Consider the following 19,937-nt stretch of genomic DNA (forward strand, 5'->3'; position numbering starts at 1 on the left):
ATTTAATACAATTATTTGATTTTGGATTAAGCTGTTTTAACGGAATTCCCCATCCTCCCTCCATCACTATCCATCCCCACTATCATCATTAATCCTAATATCATAGATAGATAGCTTTCTCCAATTACTTCTCAAATCAGATTCCCACTAAATAACTTTCTTCTCCTACACTATTTCTAGCACCATAAACCAATTAAAAATATAGTTTAAATATTTTTGCAAAATTTGATGTTGACTTTTTTTTTAGTTAACAATGTTAACTTATTTGCATTATTTCAACTTCAGTGTTTTGTATTATTTAATCTTTGTTGACTTATTTTGAATAAGTTGACTTATCTTGATTTGTGTAATATGTTTGTTTTATATTTTATTTATAAACTTATTCGACTACTCCCTCCATTTTTTTAAATTGTCGGATTTTTGAAGAATTTATGTTTTTTTTACCGGTTATTGATAAAATTTAAGATCATATTAATTACTCTTTTATTAAATATATCATTTTTTGTTTTCTAATCTTTAATTAAAAAGAGAAAGGGGTGAAATAAGAAACTCTATAACTTTTTTTATTAGAATCAAGAAATTTTATTGCATTATTTCTTGATTTCTAGAAACCAACCTTAAAAGAAAGAAAAGAAGGAACAGAGATAGTATTAAATTTATTTAAAACAAATGAAATTTAAGCAGCAAAATTAATCCAATTAAATACATTCATATCAATATTTTATTTAATAAGTTATTCAACTCATAAATTAAGTTATTAAATTCTTTAATATAAAATAAAAATTAAACACAAATAATAATTAATTAATTAATTATACTATAGAAACTATGAATTCTAGTCAAAATGTACAATAAAAACTAATTTCTATTGTGTAGTTAGTTCCTCGCCATAGGGAGAGCTAAACCTACAATACAAACAAAAATAAATTTTCTTTATGCAATCATATAAAAACAGAAACTAATTTTCACACAGTATTTTTACCAATATATATAAGAGCAATAAAAGAACAAAAAGACAGGTGTAATTAGCAGCCCCTTCACTGTTTTGTATAAACTACTGCTCCAAAATGAAAGTATCTTGAATAAACGCATTCAGACCTGCTAGACACCATTTGAACCAAAAAAATCGTCTTAGAGATAATATAGATAACACAAACTTGAAAATTAATTAATTTTATATGATCATTCAATCATAATTTATTATATAATTTATTATCACTACAAGAAAAATGACTTATACCTACGGACAAAAACTGTCACTATAAATAAAAAATCTGTAGGTAAATGTATGATAGATTTTGTCCTACGGACGTTTCTTCTGTCAACTTTGAGGGGGCGTATAATGACGGTTAATTGTCTATCACTATAGGTTTTACCTACTATGTATAGTGTGTAGGTAAAAGTCATTAACTTCTACTTACATTTTTTAACTGTAGGTAAAAGTCTTTAATATGTATCTATTACCTTCAATTGTAGGTAAAAGTTATTAACTTCTACTTACATTTTCTAACTGTAGGTAAAAGTCTTTAATATGAACATCACTTGAGATCGCAAGAACCTTCTTTCCCATTAACCGATGCCACAAAACTGCACTGTTTAGAAACAAGGCCAGAACCTAGGATTAGATATGTTCAAACATGATGTAATAATCACCAGAAATCTTCAAGTAACCTTCAAGGAAAAAAAGTATTCTCTTTTTGTTTGTTGCAATTTTCAATTAGTACTTACCTGTAGTAGTCAGGATTGGGAGCAAAGGTGGTGGCATTGAGAAGGCCATAATTCCCTCCAATTAAAGTCTGCCTGCAATAGACTTTAGTGTTGTAGCAGGATGCTATTCCAAGTTGATCTAAGTACCTGAGCCATTTAAATTTCAAAACTTACAATAAATCACAACCAATTTAAAAAAGAACCAATTTTATATTTAGCAACATGTTTTGCTAAATATAACAGATAAAACATCATAATCCATCCTTTAGAAATTAAAAAAGAACAAAAACTGATGGAAGGAATGGACAACCAATTTTATCCACCAAAAGCTGTTTAGAAATCTGTTAGAAACATGATTGCCACCACTGTTGTATGCCCCTCCAGCTTCTCCTACCCATGCAGAAGACCAAGGACCATATATTTTGATGGTTTCTGAAAGATTGCCAAAAATTGATTCCACCCTACTCAAGCGCTCAGGATCTAGAATCTTCCTTTCAAGATGCTCATCACTACCTGAAAGAGAAATCAACTTAGAAACACTGATCAAGAATGACATACAATAGTATTTTTCAAGCAAGTGAACAAAGTATATCATCCTGGGTAACAAAGCCTATATAGTAGAAAGAATTAAGTAAGTGACAATCAAACCTGGGCCCAAATTATTATATAAATGATGAACACGTATTTAACGTTCGAAAGAGCACGTATTTAACGTTCGGAAGAGCACACAACGTACGCCCCTCGGCCTACAAAATCAGTTTAATATAGTGAACAATTTTTTTATTTTTAGCCCAAAACAATTTCACTATCATCCACATGCTTTAGTTTATTATATTATAGAAGAAAGTCGACCAAATAGAAGAAACTTCTTAATCAATGATGTGTTCATTTATTTTCTTTATAGAGATCTACCTCAATATATTTACGGTATTATTTCAACCATTTTGAATATCCAGAATTTCTAAAATGATTATAGGATGATGACAATATATCATGGATTGAAGGAAACTGCAAAAAAGAATGTAAAAAAGATGCACTAAGGGAGATTCATAAGAGAAGAAAACTAACCATTGGGATCTTCAAGTCCAAATACACCCATGTGTCCATTTCAGGATATAACATGTCAAGTGACAAAAACAATAAGCAAAAGAAGAAACCATATATACATTAGAGACATCAAATATTTGACAAAAAAAATTAAAAGAATAGAAAGAAAGAAAGGAATAAAGGGTACATGAGAATATTTGTGGGGGAGAGAGTGGAAAAACTTGTTCCTTAACAATATGCCAAAATTAACTGCAACTAGTCATATTGGTAGAGCATGTATAGCATTGGGCTAGTGGGAATGAAAACTGTCCTATCTCTTTCCTCAATGGCAGAAAAATTAAGTTTATTCTCCTCTCAATGCCATTCTATTTGGCTGAAATAGTAATAGAAGATACCAAGTAAATAGTATTTGTCTGTTGGTGGCATCCTCAATGATACCAAGTTTAATGGATTTACCAAACTCATTCCAGAACTTAGAATATTGACCTTTCTTCTCATCATTGTCAGAGGATGCATCTTCTGTGCATCAATATTTAAGATGGAAGTACAAAGTCAATGAACAAAATTCAAGAAACACCTCTTACATTTTGAAATGGTATAACAAAGCAAACACAATTACTCAGCCATATAGCTTATTATTTTAAAATTTAAATTGATTTTTAAAATTTTTCATATTGAATATATGTTAGCTAAACACCCTCTCCCAAGGGTTTAAGTTAGTCCCTGGATCAAATCATTTTTCTTTTCAAAATGGATTCAATCCATTCTGCAAACGCTTATGCACTCCCGGGTTATAATGACTAAATTGCTTTTTAACCACAACACATAGATATCAAATTGTATTTTAATAATAATATGCAAGGGCCTATCTAAAATATCAAATTGTATTTTAATAATAATATGCAAGGGCCTATCTAAAAAAAAGGAGGAATATAAAAGACAAAAATTACTTTCAGTTTTTTTTTTTAAAAAAATGATTAATATCCAGGGACTAACTTAAAATTGTCGTAAATTGACAATTAAAAAAAAACTTGCCTTCACATTTCTGTTATAAAAGTTGATAATTATATTTATATATACTTGAATAGTTACTGAATATTATATTTAATTAAATTTATCTTTCATAAATAATTTTAAGTAACGTAATAATTTATATATATATATATAAGAAATAAAAATATAAACATCGATGATATCATAAAATTTTGGTAATTATAAATTTTTTTTAAAATTGTGAATTAACTAACCTTTGAGGTTCTAGAGTAATTTATTAATCCAAATTACCTTCAAGCATATTCCCGTGCAAGTCAAGTTGAGGAACTTGATAGAGGCCATTTCTGAAATAGAGTCAGGAATTGGTCCGGAGAAGTTATTTCTAGCCAACGAGAGATTCTACAAGCTCCCTAATTTACATATTCTAACTATTGGATGGTACTATCAATATAGTGCAAAGCTAAGCAAAACTCCAGCCACATATTATAAAGATGAAAAAATAATGTATTGTTTAATAGTGCAAACTAGTTAAAGGAATTATACTTGAAAATTTAGAAATTCTTCTTCAAACATTTGCACCAAAATACTGCTAACACCAATTTCCTTTAGGCATTGCCTGTGGTCCTCCTCAAGCCTTCGATTCATTGAATGTTTTTTTTTTCAGTCCATTTGGCAATACGAGAAAGATTGCTACTTATTCATGTTGATTTGATTATATTCATTTAGATTTCAATATCAGTCTGGCTACAGTCCATTTCAACCGGTCCTTTGAATTTCAAATTTTTATAACCAAAAAATTAGACAAAAAAAAAACAAATGAGATACAAAGGTGCACCTAGGGTGACAAAGATTCTTGACCACAACACCAAAGACAACAATAGGAAAGCACAAACAATTTTAAAAACTTCAAATTGGTTGTCATACTAGTTCCAGACACATGCATGTTTGATATTCCTCCAAGACTGAATACTACTACTCAACTTCCTACAATTTAATCAAGAATTCAATAGTATTGAATTCTTGAGCCAAAATTGTATAGTTGGGATATTGTAAGAATAGGATAAATAATGTCCTTCTAATCTAATCTAAAAATGAAATATACAAACTATGATCATCATCTACTCATACTCATAGTGTAGGAAAAGTTTACCAAACCTTTCTTTAGACTACAACTCAAACAGAAAAAGTAATCATATTATAACCTAGAAAAAAAGCATGTTATTCAGCATCTTACCGTAATGAGTAAAAAAGTAAAAAGCAACTATAAACACTAGTAGACTCACCACATGTGGCTATGTCAAAACATTTTCACCAGTTATTGTCTCCACAGAAGGTTCTTCAAATGCCCATTGTTTAGCAAGTGATACCACAACTGAAAACAGTATTAAAAGCCTAATAAGAAAAGCAATAGATAAAAGGAAATATGATTTTTCCATACTCTTCTAGCCTAGTAATATTATGACCTGTTTGGTATCCAGGATGGGATCTCAATTGTTTTATGCATTGACAAAATTGTTTAAAGTGCAGTATTAATTTCGAGAAGCAGATTATATTATATTGGTTGAGAAGAGAAAGCAAGAGACTTCATTGAATCCATGTGTCAGTGATACGGGACCCCTCATTATGAAGGTGTATGTGCAAAAACAGAAGAGTAACTAAGTATAAAACTAAACAAAATCAACAAGGTAATTGTCATTAACCTTACTTGAAGAAGAATATTAAGGGAATATTTTGTATGCTCTTTAGGATGACAAAGTCCCTTAAGTAGAGTAGGAACAAGACCAGATATTTCTGGACTCTTTATCACACTCCCAACCTGGAAAAAACATGAAAATTAAAAATATTAATCACAGAAATAGGAATCAAATGGATAGAATAGTTCCTAAGTAAAGACTAATGTGTTGAAGGGCCATTTGCCCAGCTGACTGGACTTTAGGATGTGTATCAGTCAAAACCTTCAAATACTGAGATGGGTTAAGGTAATGCAATCTATAGCTTAAAAGGAATTTAGAAGTGAAAAATAATGTTTGCTTCATATTATACCTCAGTCAATTTGGGAACAATCTAAGGGAGACACCGAGACAAATGTTGAGGAGCACAGTATGCCATAAAATTACTGCTCTTATAAGATGTCCAATTCAAGATTATGTTTTGAACTATAATTAATATTAGAATCTTACTATTCACAATTCGAATAACACAATTCGGATGTGATTTGACTACCCAACTATTCATATCATTGATATGAATTGCACAATTCAATTTTCTTTTTACATTGTTTTTACCATTCTTATCAAAGAAATTGAAAAGTTTGAAAATCTTGAATGATTAAAAAAGGGGCTAAAGGGGCACTGCTAAACGCACCATATCCGATTTTTCAGATGTTCTATTTTCATTCTTCTAAAGACAAAGTTTCGCATGGTCACTCACTCATTCTATACATTGTATTTGGCTATTCCATTGCTCTACTTTCCATCTTCTAAATATAGGGTTCACATACTCAGTTACAATTTACCAACTTTGGTCTTTTCTAGTTTAAAATTATCACATGTACCTCCTATGAATTTAAGGATTTGATACAATTTATGATTTTAAAAACAAGCTTGACAATTCACGATTTGAATTGCAGTATGATAACCTTGCTTATAACATTTAACAAGAAAAATAGACAACATGTCCAAATGCAATCAAAATCAAATACTACATGATAGAATCATCAACATATAGCGAAATGGACAATTACAAATTGTGAAAAGCAAAAGCAGAAAAAAAAAAACTGTATTTAATTTAATAATCTATGAACTATACCACTTCTTTGGAAATGATAGCCAACTCCCCTGGCTTAATGCCCTGTTTGGAAAACTCCCTCACAGCATAACCTTGCAATTTCGAAAAAAGTAATTAGCAACAGTATCGAAAAAGTCAAAACACGAGAAAAACCAAAGAGTTTTTGCATTTTGCAATTGCACAATCGAATCAATAATAGAAGTGAAAGGAAAAACGAATCGACCTAATTCTAAAATTCCGTTCTTCGATTCCATTAGTGAACTCAAATGGATCAAGGAGCACGCAGAGAGTTAAACGTGAATTTCTATGAAATGAATGAACAAAGAATCGTAGATTTACTCAGTCATTGGAAGCACGAAAAGTGAATTGATAGAGAGAGATGAGAAAATGTGTGAAGAGTAGGAAGTGAGATTAGGGGAAGGCAGAGGGGGCCGAGAAAATGTATATCTTTTAATAATAATAACTTATGTTATATAACTAAGAGATAACTAAGAGAAAATGTATATTCTTTTCTACTTCCTATTCAAAAATCAGAAGAAACTTTTATTTTATATTTTAATATTTTGTATTAAATAATTTAGAAATCAATATATTTTCTCATTATTTTATTTCTATCTTCTTTTTTTAAAAGCTTCTCTCTTTCTATTTTTTTAATCAAACAAATACTAATATTATCACATCATTTAAATGTCCTTCGTGATTTTTTTTTGCCTATACTGTGCTTTTGTAGGTAATAATCCTTTTGAGTTTTACCTACACTAATCAATCATAGGCACAAGTTTTTTCAAGTTTTACCTACACAACATAGTTGTAGGTAAAAGTCTTTTTTTAGTTTTAATGAATTTATCTACACCAAATTATGGTTGGTACAAGTGTTTAAGTTTTACCTACATTAGTCCATTGTAGGTAAAAGTATTTTTGAGATTTACCTACACTAATTCATGTCTGTAGGAAAAAGGCGTCCGTAAGCTTAGGTTATTTTTCTTGTAGTGACACCAAGGAACTGTAGGTACAAGTTTTATAGGATTTTACCAACACCAAGTAATTGTAGGTATAAATTTTTTGAAATTTTACCAACACTAAGCATTTGTAAGTAGAAGTTATTTTAAGTTTTACCTACACCAAATAATAGTAAGTACAAATTTTTGAATTTTACCTATGACAAACAACTGTAGGTATAAGTATTTTTTGACTTTTACCTACACTAATTTATGTGTGTAGGTAAAAGCCTCCGTAGGCATATGTCATTTTTCTTGTAGTGATATATATAATAAATTTATTAATTTTTAAAATAATTATATTAAAGTAATTCAAATAATAGTATATGATTAAATAACATTGTTTTATTTCGGTCAGTACATATACATTAAACTCAATTTTAAAAGGATATACTAATAAAAAAAGTTAGATGATAACATAGTAGGAGTATTATTCTATATACTAAACCAACCTAAAATGTGTTCCTTTGTTGTCATTGATTTTGTCTTCTACTGGTTTTATGGAAAATCAAAGACCAAAAGAAATGTACTAGAACAGATAAAGTTTGATAGTATTTACCATAATTAATTCCTATTTAATGATAGTAAATGTTGGGTGGGATCCCTTTTTCTAAGAGTTAATAGCATTTACCAACTTCTTCCGTAAAAAAAAAAAAAAAAAATAGCAATTACCAAACCTTTGTAGCTGCTCTTATTATGTGAAAGTTTGGTAGCTAGTAAGAGGTTTGGCGTACAATGCACTAAAAAATAATTAATGCGGGAATGCCATTGGAATTTTGAGGTCTAACGGCAGAAACGTTCATAATTTTTAATATTGAATTATAAGATCTAAAAACATTCCTCTAAAAAAAAGATCTAAAAACATAAATTATCTATCTGCTTTGGAATTCTAAGGTCACCTAAGTTGCTACAGATCCGCGCAACGAGTTCTTGCGCTTTCACCCTTGATCCATGCATTTAGCTATTTCATTGCTTAATCCTTCTTTTTTTGGGTATAAATTTCATTGCTTAATCCTAATTAGTCATTTGATTTATTCTACATAATTGAAAGTTAAAAACAAAAACACAAAACTAGCCGTTGCTAGATATTAGTAGCTTTTAATTGATTATTGCACAAGAATTAAAGGAAGAGATAGGATGTTACACGCGATCAAATTTTGACTGTAGAAAAAATCCTGCTGCAGAAATAGAAGAGGATCCAAACTCAGCTTCAACCAACCTCTTAGCTTCAGTTGTTAGACGAAATACCATGACCATTTAAAAGAAAAATGTCTTTCTTCACGTTTTTATATATTCTCTTTAAACTATTTATAAAATGTCAGTGTTCAGTTGAAGGAAAGAAAAAAAAAGGCAAAAAAAGAAAAGACTCAATATAATAAAAACAAAGGTATAACTGTACAAAAGGTGATGTGAAATAATTGGATTCTATTTCTTGTTTTTTTTTTATCAGCTTCTCTAACAAAAAGCTCATGCAACCACACAGATAAATATTTATCAAAAAAAAAAAATTGGATATATTTTTGCCTATAGAAAAAACTATATAGATAGATATTTATCACACATTCCTCTCATTTGTGTCATTCTTTTTTTTTAATCCAAGTATTTTTTTTTTCACTCTGAATAGAAGACTAATCTCTTGAAATATGATCATTCATTTAAGGGACAAAATATACTCATATTTTCATCTATATATATTTTACACAAAAACTTCGCTACAATACGTGCTCTCATACAAAATCACAAATCGTTCAGAAAAAATTGAGGTGGAAGTTCATAACCACTTTGATTTGATGTATTATGCTTCCATCCTTCTAAAGACGAGCAATTCGCGCGGAAATTGAAACCGTAATTGGTTACATAATAATGCATACATGAGATGCCCTTTCTACAAACAAAGACTTACATGTAACCTTGTATCACATAGCAGAACCTTGGGTAGAAGAAACATTATCCCAAATTGAAACATTTTAGCCTCTATTGGTGAAAGGGTTAATCTTGATAACTAGGCCAGGGAAAACATCATCAGGATCATGGATATGTGGGTTCTCTTCAACAATATAAGGATCCCCACATTTTTCACTGATTGTTTGTAGCGTCTCTCCCTCACGAACCACGTAAATCTCATCACACGCCTTGTTGTTGTTGTTGCTAATATTGCCGGTGACACTCCCATGAAGCATCATCTGACTTGTGAAATCACTTGTGTTTGACTCGCAGCTACTCAAAACCAGCATTAGTGCCACAAACACAGAACAATTCCATGAAATCTTCTCTGCCAATGTTGTTGAAGAACACCCACAAGCCATGTCTGAGTTCTCAACAATTTATGCACCCTTTTGTTGGCTTTTCAGCTTCTTGAAGGTTTTGTTGCTTGAAAAAAAAAAGATATATCTCTCTTAAAATGCCAATGTAATAATATCTATTGTTTTAGAGGAATATATATATATAGATAAAAATGAGATGGTTGTGGTTGGAGTGGGTATAGTTTTATGTGGGGGTTGAAATGGCTCGCTCCTTCGAGAAAGTAAGTAATTGTCAAGTGCACAAGGGTATGACCCAAAATTTAAAATGGGAAAGAGTTGGTTTATCTGCTTTATTAAATGGGAATGATCTTGGTTTTGACTTTGCTTGTTTTAGGGCATGGTTTTTCCTTATCTCTTGTTCTGATGTCATGGGCTTAAAATTTAAAGTAGCTTAGATATTGGTTAAGGAGCTACACTGATAGAGATTTTTATTGGGATGTATAAAATTATGATGTTAATTAATTGTTTTGTATTTTTTATGATTTTCATAATAAATAATTTTTTTAGTTCTTTAACCAATGTGTTAACAACACACTAGTTAGCAAGACCTAAATTTAAATTAGAATTAGTCTCTCCATTCCAAAATAATTGTGGTGTATATAAGAAGAAAAAATAAGTCTCAAAATAATTGTAATTTTAATTTTTAATGTAATATTAATTATTTTTTATTTATACTCCTAATAACTACTATTGTGTATGTGTTGCTTCCTTTTCAATAAAAAAAATTAATTTAGTAAAATTGTTAATCTCTTATTTATTTATTAGTTTTTTTTATGTATGTAAAAATTTAGGACGATAGTTGCAATAGAACGGAGGGAGAGTATAATTATTCCTCTTCCTTTGTTTCTAAGATTCATGGTACATGAGTCAGCAAAATACATAGGACGAGGAGCCTCTTTGATTTAAAGAATTTGGAAAATTAAGAGCACTTCGAAATGTGTAAGAAAAGGTTGATGCAGAACAACTTTGTAAGACATGATTAATATTTGGTTGAGCAAACCGAAATGGCTGAATAAGCTAGGGATGATGCATGATAACAAATTATACTCATCCACCTGTCCTTCAAGCTTGATGCAAATTTCATTCAAGAACAAGATATATATACTCCTTAGGTATAAATAACACCAACAATTCTCGACCATAATTGTACGTAGATTGACTGGAAAAACCGAAAAGTCCTAAAAGCAATGAATTATACCTACTCAGGAACAACCTATGGTTGACATCCTATAATTACTTTTAAGTAAAATGTTTTCAATTGATCTTCAAGCCAAGTGGAAGTAATAGTAGCTGACGTAACATACATTTAGTGATGTATAAAAGGAATAAGGAGGTATGCAGGATAAAATGAATTTATATATATATTTTTTGTCATCAAATGATTACATTCTTTTATACTATTTACATGACAAAGAATGCCTAAAACTTAGAAAGGATAAGAAGGAATCAAATATCAGACAAGGCATATTCCTGTGCTATTGGACAGGTCACTAATTCTAGAATAATCACTAAATACAATGGAGAAACTAAGAAAAGAAATAAGGCAGCTGCTATGACTATGTTGTATTGAGACTTGAATTATATGCTTCTTCTAATAGCCCCCCACAAGCTGGAGGTACAAAGACATCTAGTAACTGTAGCTTAGAAACATTATCATGGAAGAGTCGTGGAGGAAGTGATTTGGTAAAAATGTCTGCTAATTGGTTAGAAGAGGGAACCGATCGAAGAAGCATTAGGCCCTCTTGAGACTTTTTTCGAACAAGGTGACAGTCAATGTCTAGGTGCTTTGTCGCTCATGAACAACTGGGTTGGCAGTAATATGCAAGGCACTATTGTTGTCACAATACAGAATAGATTGTTGAGATGGAGGCAGGATTTTTAGATCCTGCATAAGATAAGTAAGCCATTGTAGCTCACAAGTGGCAGATGCAAGAGCCCTGTATTCAACCTCAGAAGATGATCTTGAAATAGTGGTCTGCTTCTTTGTTTTCCATGGACAAAGATACAATAACCAGTAACTGATCTTCGTGAATCAATACAAGTGGCCTAATCGGCGTCACTAAAACCAATCAACTGTTTTGGACAAATGTGAGGGAAGAAAAGACCTTTCCCAGGACAGCTTTTAAGGTAATGGAGAACTCAATAAGCAACTGCAAGATGAGCCTTGGTGGGTTTGGACATGAATTGACTGAGTTTTTGTGTTGCAAATGCAATATCTGGTCTGGTGCTCGTTAAATAGACAAGTCTTCCTATGAGTCGTCTATAACGAAGAGGATCATCAAGGAATCCAGAAGAGTCAACATGAAGGCGAAGGGAACTATCCATTGGTGTAGAGGATGGTTTGCAACCAAGCAGGCCAGTATCCTTTAAGAGATCAAGGCAGTATTTTCTTTGACATAAAGAGATGCCTTTTATGGAATGAGCAACCTCAATTTCCAGGAAATATTTAAGTTGTCCCGAGTCTTTAGTATGGAAATTGGAATGAAGTGTGCGCTTAATATAGTCTATTTCTTGAACAGAATTGTCAGTCAGCACTATATCATCCACATAAATTATTAATGCAGTAAAATCAAACCCATGAGATTTAATAAACAGGCTATGATCAGCATGAGCATGTTTGTAACTACAAGACAGTAATAATTGAGAGAGCTTCTCATACCATTTTTCGTTTTCTTGCTTCAGACCATAGAGCGACTTGCGTAGTTTGCAACTCTGATTGGAAGAGTAACCAGGCAAGCCAGGTGGGATGTCCATGTATACATCTTCTGAAAGATCACCTGGTAGAAAAGCGTTACTGACGTCTAATTGTTGAAGGTGCCACTGATTGATTGAGGTAAAAGGGAGAATAGTACGAACTATGGTCATCTTAACTACCGAAGAGAAAGTCTCAAAGTAGTTTATTCCTTCAACCTGAGAATATCCTTTTGCAACGAGACGGGCTTTGTATCGTTCGACACTACCGTCAGGTAATTAACCGCTTGATTTTATAGACCCACTTGCAACCAATTGAATGAACATGTGAGGGGGTGGGAACAACATCCCAAGTCTGATTTGACTGTAAGGCCTCAATTTTGCATTACATTGCATCGCGCCAACATTGATGCTTACTGGCTTCGTGGAAGCAGGTTGGTTCTTCATCAGATGAGAAAGCAATGAGGTAGTGATGAGATGGAGAAATTTGAGCATAGGAGAGACAAGCTTGGATAGGATATGAGCAAGTGGAAGAGAGTTGAGCTTAGCTGACTTTATTAAAGGAAGTTTGTATTGATAATCGAAAAGATAGGAAGGAGGATGGGTCTTGCTAGCTGAACGGCGAGGAGAAGAAGGTTGATGGGAGATTGGTGATTCATTTGAGGAAGGAGGAGACATGGTTGATGGTGAATAAAGGGACGGCTCGTTGAATGGAGGATTGGAAATAGGGCTACTAAGTGAATTTGGTAAAGGTGATGAAGGGGATGTGGTCTCAAAGGGAACAAAAGGTGTGTTGGTTGGTATAGCAGGTGAGGATGGTGTATTTAGTAAGTTAGTGATGGAATTATTAGGAAGAGGAGGTGAATGTTGGTTTGGATTGATAGGAGTAGTGTGAAAAGGAAAAATTAGTTCATGAAATATGACATCTCTAGAAATGAAAATCTCTTTTGTATTAACATCCAAAATCACATAACCCTTTGTACCATTAGAAACACCCAATCAAGCTCATTTTCTAGAAAGTGCTTCAAATTTGTGATGTGGAATGTTTGTTGAAGCAAAACATAGACAACTAAAAATCCTAAGTGAAGAAAAAATAGGTTGTTCTTTATATAAAAGATCAAAAGGGGTTTTATTTGAAATGACGGGTGAGGGAACACGATTTATAAGAAAAACGGCATGTTTAATAGCATAACACCAAAGGTTTGTTGGAATTTTGGATTGAAACATGGGGGTTGTAGCAACATTAAGAATATGTTGCTGCTTGTGTTCCACTCTTCCGTTTTGTTGAGGGGTATAAACACGGCTAGTTTGGTGAATAATTCCCTTTGAAGAAAAGAAATCCTTTTTGCGAAAATTTAGGACCATTGTCAAATCGAATACACTTGACCGTTGTTTCAAATTGGTTTTCAACTAGAGCAACAATGTTTTGCACTTGAATTTTAACTTCGCTTTTGGATTTTAGCAAAATGATCCAAGTGTATCGACTATAATCATCAAGTATAGTTAGAAGTACTTGTGGCCATGAATGGATGCTTTAGAAAATGGTCCCCAAATATCCATGTGAATTAATTCAAAAATTTTAGAACTTTTGCCTGTACTAAGAGAATAAGGTAGTTTCTTTTGTTTTGCTAAGTGACAAACATCACACATTTCATTAGAATCCTTTGAAATAAAAGGGTATTGTTAATGTATAAATTGAGACGATTTCCAGATAAATGTCCTAATCTAAAATGCCAAAGCTTTGAATCATTGATGGTGTTGGTAGTAATGTTGTTTGTGGATGGTGACCTATCTTTTCTGATTAGCAAATGGAATAGTCCTTCCTTCAATCTAGCCAAACCTTCAACGTGCTCAGATCCTGTATTTGACAAGAAAAACTATCAAAAATAACTCGACAAGGAAGATAAAAAATTAATTTAGAAATGGATAATAGATTAAAGTTAAAACCAGGAACATTTAAGACATCATGAATGGGGAAATTAGAAGAAAAATAAATAGTTCCTGAAATTTGGGCTTTGACTATTGACCCATTGGGTAAATTAATAATTATTGGCTTAATTTTGGAATAAGTATGAAAATAATCTAAGGAAGAAGTAATGTGATATGTGGCTCCGAAGTCAATTATCCAGGAGGTGGTGTGTGAAGTAGCAGTGTTGAGTGTGTGTGTGTGGTGGAAATGGAAAAAGCAAATGAGCTACCAAAATGAGAGTTACGAAAAAAGGTTGGGCTAGAGTAAAAGAGATTGGTCCGAATGGGAGTCTCATCTGAATTCACACCACCAAATCCAGTGGCCAGTTAAAGAAGAGTCATCAAGTGTTGGTATTGGGCTGGTGTGATGTTAGGCCCATTCCCATGAGATGAAACTTGCTTGTCATCTCCAATGTGAGGTAGTGCGCGAGCCTCATTCCCAGGTGCGGCAACGGCATTGTTGACGGCTTTACCACCAGAAGCTCTGCCACCAGAAGAAGATTTGTGGGGAAGACGAGGTCGCCTTGGGTATTTGGGATCCCCTGGAGGGTAACCAAATTTGGCATAACAAACATCCTCTGTGTGACCAACACGTTCGCAATGAGCATATTTCAGTGGCGAGGTGCCAGTTCGCTGAAAGCAGGAGTCCATTGTGTGGCCAAGACGTCCACAATGATCACATTTCTTGGAAGTTTTAGTCCCCCCTTGCTGCTGAGGACCACGGCGAGAACCAGAAGCAGCATTGACAAAGGGGTTTCCATCAAGCGAAGACGAAGGAGGAGCGGAATGCTGGCGTTTGTGTTAAATAATCATGGAGAACACACGAGTAGCGGAAGGTAAGGGATCGAGAAGCAAAATCTGGGAGCGAGCCATGGCAAAGTGTTCATCGAGGCCCTTGAGAAAACGGATGACGAAATCTTATCGATGATACAGCTTTGCAAAGCAAGGGCAAGGAATCAAGGGACGAAAGTTATCAAGTTGTTCCCAAAGAGACTTAAGTTTGGTATAGTAGTCAGTAACAAAGAGGTTACCTTGCTGGAGGGAATAAATTTCTTCCTGGAGCTCAGCAACCCGAAGGAGATCTCCTTGTGTGAATCGTTCTCTGAGGTCAGTCCAAATGTCAATGGCTATCTCAAGGAAGACTACACTTTGAGCAATGGAAGGTGCAAGAGAGTTGAGAAGCCACGACATCAGAAGAGTGTTGCAGCATTCCCAGTGAGGGTAAAGAGGGTCTGCTTCTGAAGGAATCGGTATGGAGCCAGTGAGGAAGTCCATCTTGTTTTTGGAGACAAGAGCCATGCGTACAGAACGAGACCATGACTGAAAGTTGGGTCCCATGAGTACAGGAGTAACAAGGATGGAAGATGGGCTTTCACTGGGGTGAATATAAAAGGGATTGGATGGGTTTTGGCTAGGATCAGAGAAGGGTGGAGGTGGTGGAGGAGATGGGGGATCCTCCTCACCAGAGGAAGTGCTAGGTGTGCCGGCCATGGAACCTTGAAGGCTTTGATACCATAAAAGGAACAAAGAGGTATGCAGGATAAAATGAATTTTTGTATATATTTTCTGTCATCAAATGATTACATCCTTTTATACTATGTACGTGGCAAAGAATGACCTAAAACCTAGAAAGGATAAGAAGGAACCAAATAACACACAAGGCATATTCATATACTATTGGACAGGTCACTAATTCTAGAATGATCACTAAATACAATGGAGAAAATAAGAAAAGAAATAAGGCAGTTGTTATGACTATGTTGTGTTGAGACTTTTAATTATATTATATGCTTCTTCTAATAATGTAAAGTGTAACATCTAATTTTCCTAAATAAATTAAAAAAAAATTTAGTAAAAAAATAAATAAATAGAGTTTTATAAAATTGTGAGATTTTTATAATTAAATAAATAAGGAGAAATGATTTTATTAAATCAAATATTGATTTGAAGAAAGAAACAAAAATATTTTATTTATTCATTTGATAGAAAAAAAATAGAGTTTCTTTTTATAAAATAATAAAAATAAATAAATAAAGTAAATAATAGTTTGTGAGTACCCTAGTTATAAATAGAGACTAGGTTAGTTTTTTAGACGATAGCTTCTACGCCTCCTCTTTCTCTCAATTTCGTTTTCCCTTCTCCTCCTCTCAAAACCTTCTCTTTTTCCCGCATACCACCAAACCTGTCTCAAAAAAAACAATAATCTTTGTCTCATTCACTGTTGGATCATCGTGAAATTTGATAATCAAGTTTGGAACTCATTTATTAACATTCTCACCGTTGGGAATTACGAAAACAAGTTGAAGCTGAGAGAAATACCCTTTGCATCGTAACTTTTTCTTTTCCCGTAGAAATCCAAAATTGTCTCAGTAAAACTACGATCTCAGACTTGTTAACCGTTGGATTGTTGTGAAATTTTGATATGTGGTTCGTGATTCATTTAGTCACATCTTTACCGTTGGGATTTGCATAATAATATCTTTGGAGGGAGAAATAATCATCGAACATAGACGATGGAATAGAGGTTTCAATCCCTTCTCTTTCTCTCTAACGTTTGGGAACCCTATTAGAGCAGTCAAAGGAAAAACTTGAGGAATCTCAAGAAACCGTTAGAGATGTCGCTATTGCTATCGCAATACACACGTGTAGGGATGAGTTTATCGTAATTGGGGTTAGAATGAACATGTGTAAAGATCCTTAGATGATTAAATTGGGGTATATTTTGGGATGTTTATTGAATTATAATTTTTCCTTTATGATTGTAAATACGATATTGATGTCCTAATGTGAATTGGTTGATAAAATTGAGTGCTCTTGGTGTTTTCATTTTTTTATACCTATGATTTTGATATAATTGTGTGAAATTATTTGAGAGGTTTTACTCCCCATATTGTGATAAACCTTTTGTATAAATTGTTATATTGGAATTATGAAATTGTGATTGAAATTGTATATAAGTGATAAATTGAATATATGATGAATTGTAGAATAATATATTACTTTGAGATTATAATATTGTTATGGAGATTAAGTATAAGTGTAAAGTTGAATGTGTTAAATTGCGAGATACACGTAAACATAAGATGGTTGATTGTGACATAATGAGATATGAAGTAGTGAACATGAATTTTAGTTGTAAATAAGTGTGTGGTTAACACTTGATGTGACGTTACTTGTGTTGTGAGCTGTGAATTATACAATAACCCGACCAGTGTTTATCTTGAGAAAAATGTTAATGCACAGTGTTAAAGGGAAAATGTAGGTTTCCTAGTTAAGAACTAGTGTTAAATTGTAGCGCAATGTGTTTGAAACACGAGTGTGAGGTCATGAGTATTGTATAATTCATGAGCAGTGTCTGATTGCAAAAATTGTTTTAGGGGTTGGACCTGAATCAGGAAGGTGAAGCCCTAACGGATTCTTCAGAGTCTAGGCTTTAGGGGTAAAAACACTCGGTTTGAGTGCTCCTTTAAGCCTATGTTGATCCCATATGATTGGAGCATTCACGCAAAACGGAGTAACCCTGACTGATCACTTTATGATTTTACTTAGTGAGAGTGACCTGACATACTCATTGTGTGGGATGTCTTGTTATGTACTCCTAAGCACCCCAGGGTGGTTTTTCACTAACATGGTATCACATTGCAGGTAGGCTTGAGTCTTAGTATAATTGTTGCATAACGCTTGCTAATTGTTTATTATGAAATTGATGAGTGTTATTGTGTCTTGACTCGAGTGTGTGATTCATGTGTAATGTGATTAGTAATTGAAAAATAAATTTTAAAGATAAAGTACTGAAGTGGCGTGGATTGTATTAAGTTGAGTTATGTTATATATACTTCCATAATTTATTTTGATTACGTTTTGTTTATTTGTTTTGTTATTTTTTTTTTGTGATAACTCACTCCTTGTGTGCTACTTGTGTTTGGATCCTGTGATGATCTTGAACCTTGTGTTCATGGGAGCAGATGACTAGGTGAATGACTTTAAAGAACCACATGTGAATGTGAACCTTTTACCCATGTGAATTTGTTGATCAATATTTTTATATGTTCTATTTATTTATATATATGTCAGAGTAGAAGATGTTACATTCAATACTAGAGGTACAAAAAAAAAATCTTCAACTTAAATTGGTTTTTCTCTGCTGAAGAGTTTATCCTCCCCCTAGAGTCTAAGAGTTATATACAGTTATATTCCGTCAAGATTGGTTTGATAATTTCAAATTCTATTTAGTTTTATTTTTTAAGGACAAAATTAAATACAATTTTATAGGTGCTTTTGATATTATTTTCCAATCAAAATAGGAGCTTCACTAATTTGTATAAACCTCCTAATGCAGACTTTTGTTATGTGAATTACTGTATCCTTAATTAGAGAACAGCAACAAAAGTAAATGCATCTAAGTTTTTTCATTTAACAACTAAGGGTTAATTAGTTTTTTTTGCTAAGCATCAAGGGTTAATTAGTGTGTTAATGTATGCCTAGTTTACTAGCTTTCGGTTTTGGTTTATTTTGAATTTTTCATTCTAATGTTGTAGAATTTTGCTAAGTTATGTATAATTGGTTTCTCGCCCAAATTTGCAGTTTAGAATTTATTTAACAAAGTAGTCACTTTCTGAAATGCTATCTTCTGCATATCCGCTAAATAAATACTACTATATCCTATGCATAATAAGAATAAGCTTAAGATTTCCATGTGCAATTGACTGTGACACGAAATCTTACCAAGAAGTAAAAGATAACAAATTAAAGAAGAATATGATTCTGCGAAGTAGTCAAATCCTTAATAATTATAAATAAGCATGAGAGCAATTCACACGGTTGATGTTGATGCAATTCCAAGGCAGGGAACTAATAATGAAGACCACTAAGTGTTGAATTATTTTCTACTAATCAATCTAGCTACTATTTATACACTCAGGGTCTTAATGGGAAATTAAGGCCAAGCCCAAGGTAGCTAATGTTGCTTGTAAAGTACTCCTACATCTTAAAAACTTGTGAAAGGTCAAACTCCTAATTATGATTACGGGTGCTTATGAAATAATAAGAATTTAATTTTGATATTCTGTGATTATAAACTAATTAGAAAATAATTAAACGAGGTTTTAAAATTAATTATTACAAAAATTAAGTACTTTCAATTATATTAATTCATTATTGGATTACTCTTCATAAAACTTTTATACTTCTAGCATATTCCAATTAAACTCGTGAAATAGACGTTGCACCCTTTTTTCACTGCAACAAAATTTGGGGCACTCTCTCCGCGCAGATAATGGAATTCTTTTGCCTTGTGGTAAATTAGTTTTTGAGTATGCAGATATACCAGCAGATCAAGGGGTTACGGCTTACACGGGTGGGATAAGAAGGAAAATTTTGAGCATGATAACCCGGGCCCCCGGATAATTTTCTTATGTGCGTGGGCTATCCAATTATATATCAA

General features: G+C 32.7%; 2 protein-coding genes across 7 annotated transcripts; both read right to left on the reverse strand.

Moving 5' to 3' along the window:
* Positions 1-863: 863 nt before the first annotated feature.
* Positions 864-6,937, reverse strand: LOC114370888 (heparanase-like protein 1). 6 transcript variants are annotated; one of them, XM_028328292.1, is made up of 9 exons: positions 6,556-6,936; positions 5,453-5,563; positions 5,031-5,119; positions 4,039-4,091; positions 2,776-2,784; positions 2,031-2,220; positions 1,729-1,854; positions 1,502-1,592; positions 864-1,101 (listed from the first exon to the last, which is right to left on the reverse strand). In XM_028328292.1, the coding sequence occupies exons 4-9, from the start codon at positions 4,046-4,048 to the stop codon at positions 1,093-1,095; spliced, it is 435 nt and encodes a 144-aa protein (XP_028184093.1). In that variant the 5' UTR covers positions 4,049-4,091; positions 5,031-5,119; positions 5,453-5,563; positions 6,556-6,936; the 3' UTR covers positions 864-1,092. The 6 variants fall into 6 exon arrangements, with proteins under 6 accessions (XP_028184093.1, XP_028184094.1, XP_028184090.1 ...); XM_028328293.1 differs by having other exon boundaries at positions 865-1,098; XM_028328289.1 differs by lacking the exon at positions 864-1,101 and having other exon boundaries at positions 1,283-1,592; positions 6,556-6,626; positions 6,758-6,937.
* Positions 6,938-9,216: 2,279 nt separating this feature from the next.
* Positions 9,217-10,010, reverse strand: LOC114370984. Its single transcript, XM_028328384.1, has one exon. The coding sequence runs from the start codon at positions 9,836-9,838 to the stop codon at positions 9,500-9,502; it is 339 nt and encodes a 112-aa protein (XP_028184185.1). The 5' UTR covers positions 9,839-10,010; the 3' UTR covers positions 9,217-9,499.
* Positions 10,011-19,937: the final 9,927 nt, after the last annotated feature.

This window comes from Glycine soja, chromosome 10 (assembly GCF_004193775.1).
Source record: "Glycine soja cultivar W05 chromosome 10, ASM419377v2, whole genome shotgun sequence".
Classification (NCBI taxonomy): Eukaryota; Viridiplantae; Streptophyta; class Magnoliopsida; order Fabales; family Fabaceae; genus Glycine; species Glycine soja.

Excerpts from the sequence above, each read along its gene's own strand:
- LOC114370888 (XM_028328289.1), bottom strand. Across the intron at positions 1,855-2,030 it reads AGATTTCTAAACAGCTTTTG|GTACTTAGATCAACTTGGAA; the intron begins GTGGATAAAATT and ends TAAATGGCTCAG. Across the intron at positions 1,593-1,728 it reads CCCAATCCTGACTACTACAG|TGCAGTTTTGTGGCATCGGT; the intron begins GTAAGTACTAAT and ends GTTTCTAAACAG.
- LOC114370984 (XM_028328384.1), bottom strand. The coding sequence starts at position 9,838 with ATGGCTTGTGGGTGTTCTTCAACAACATTGGCAGAGAAGATTTCATGG.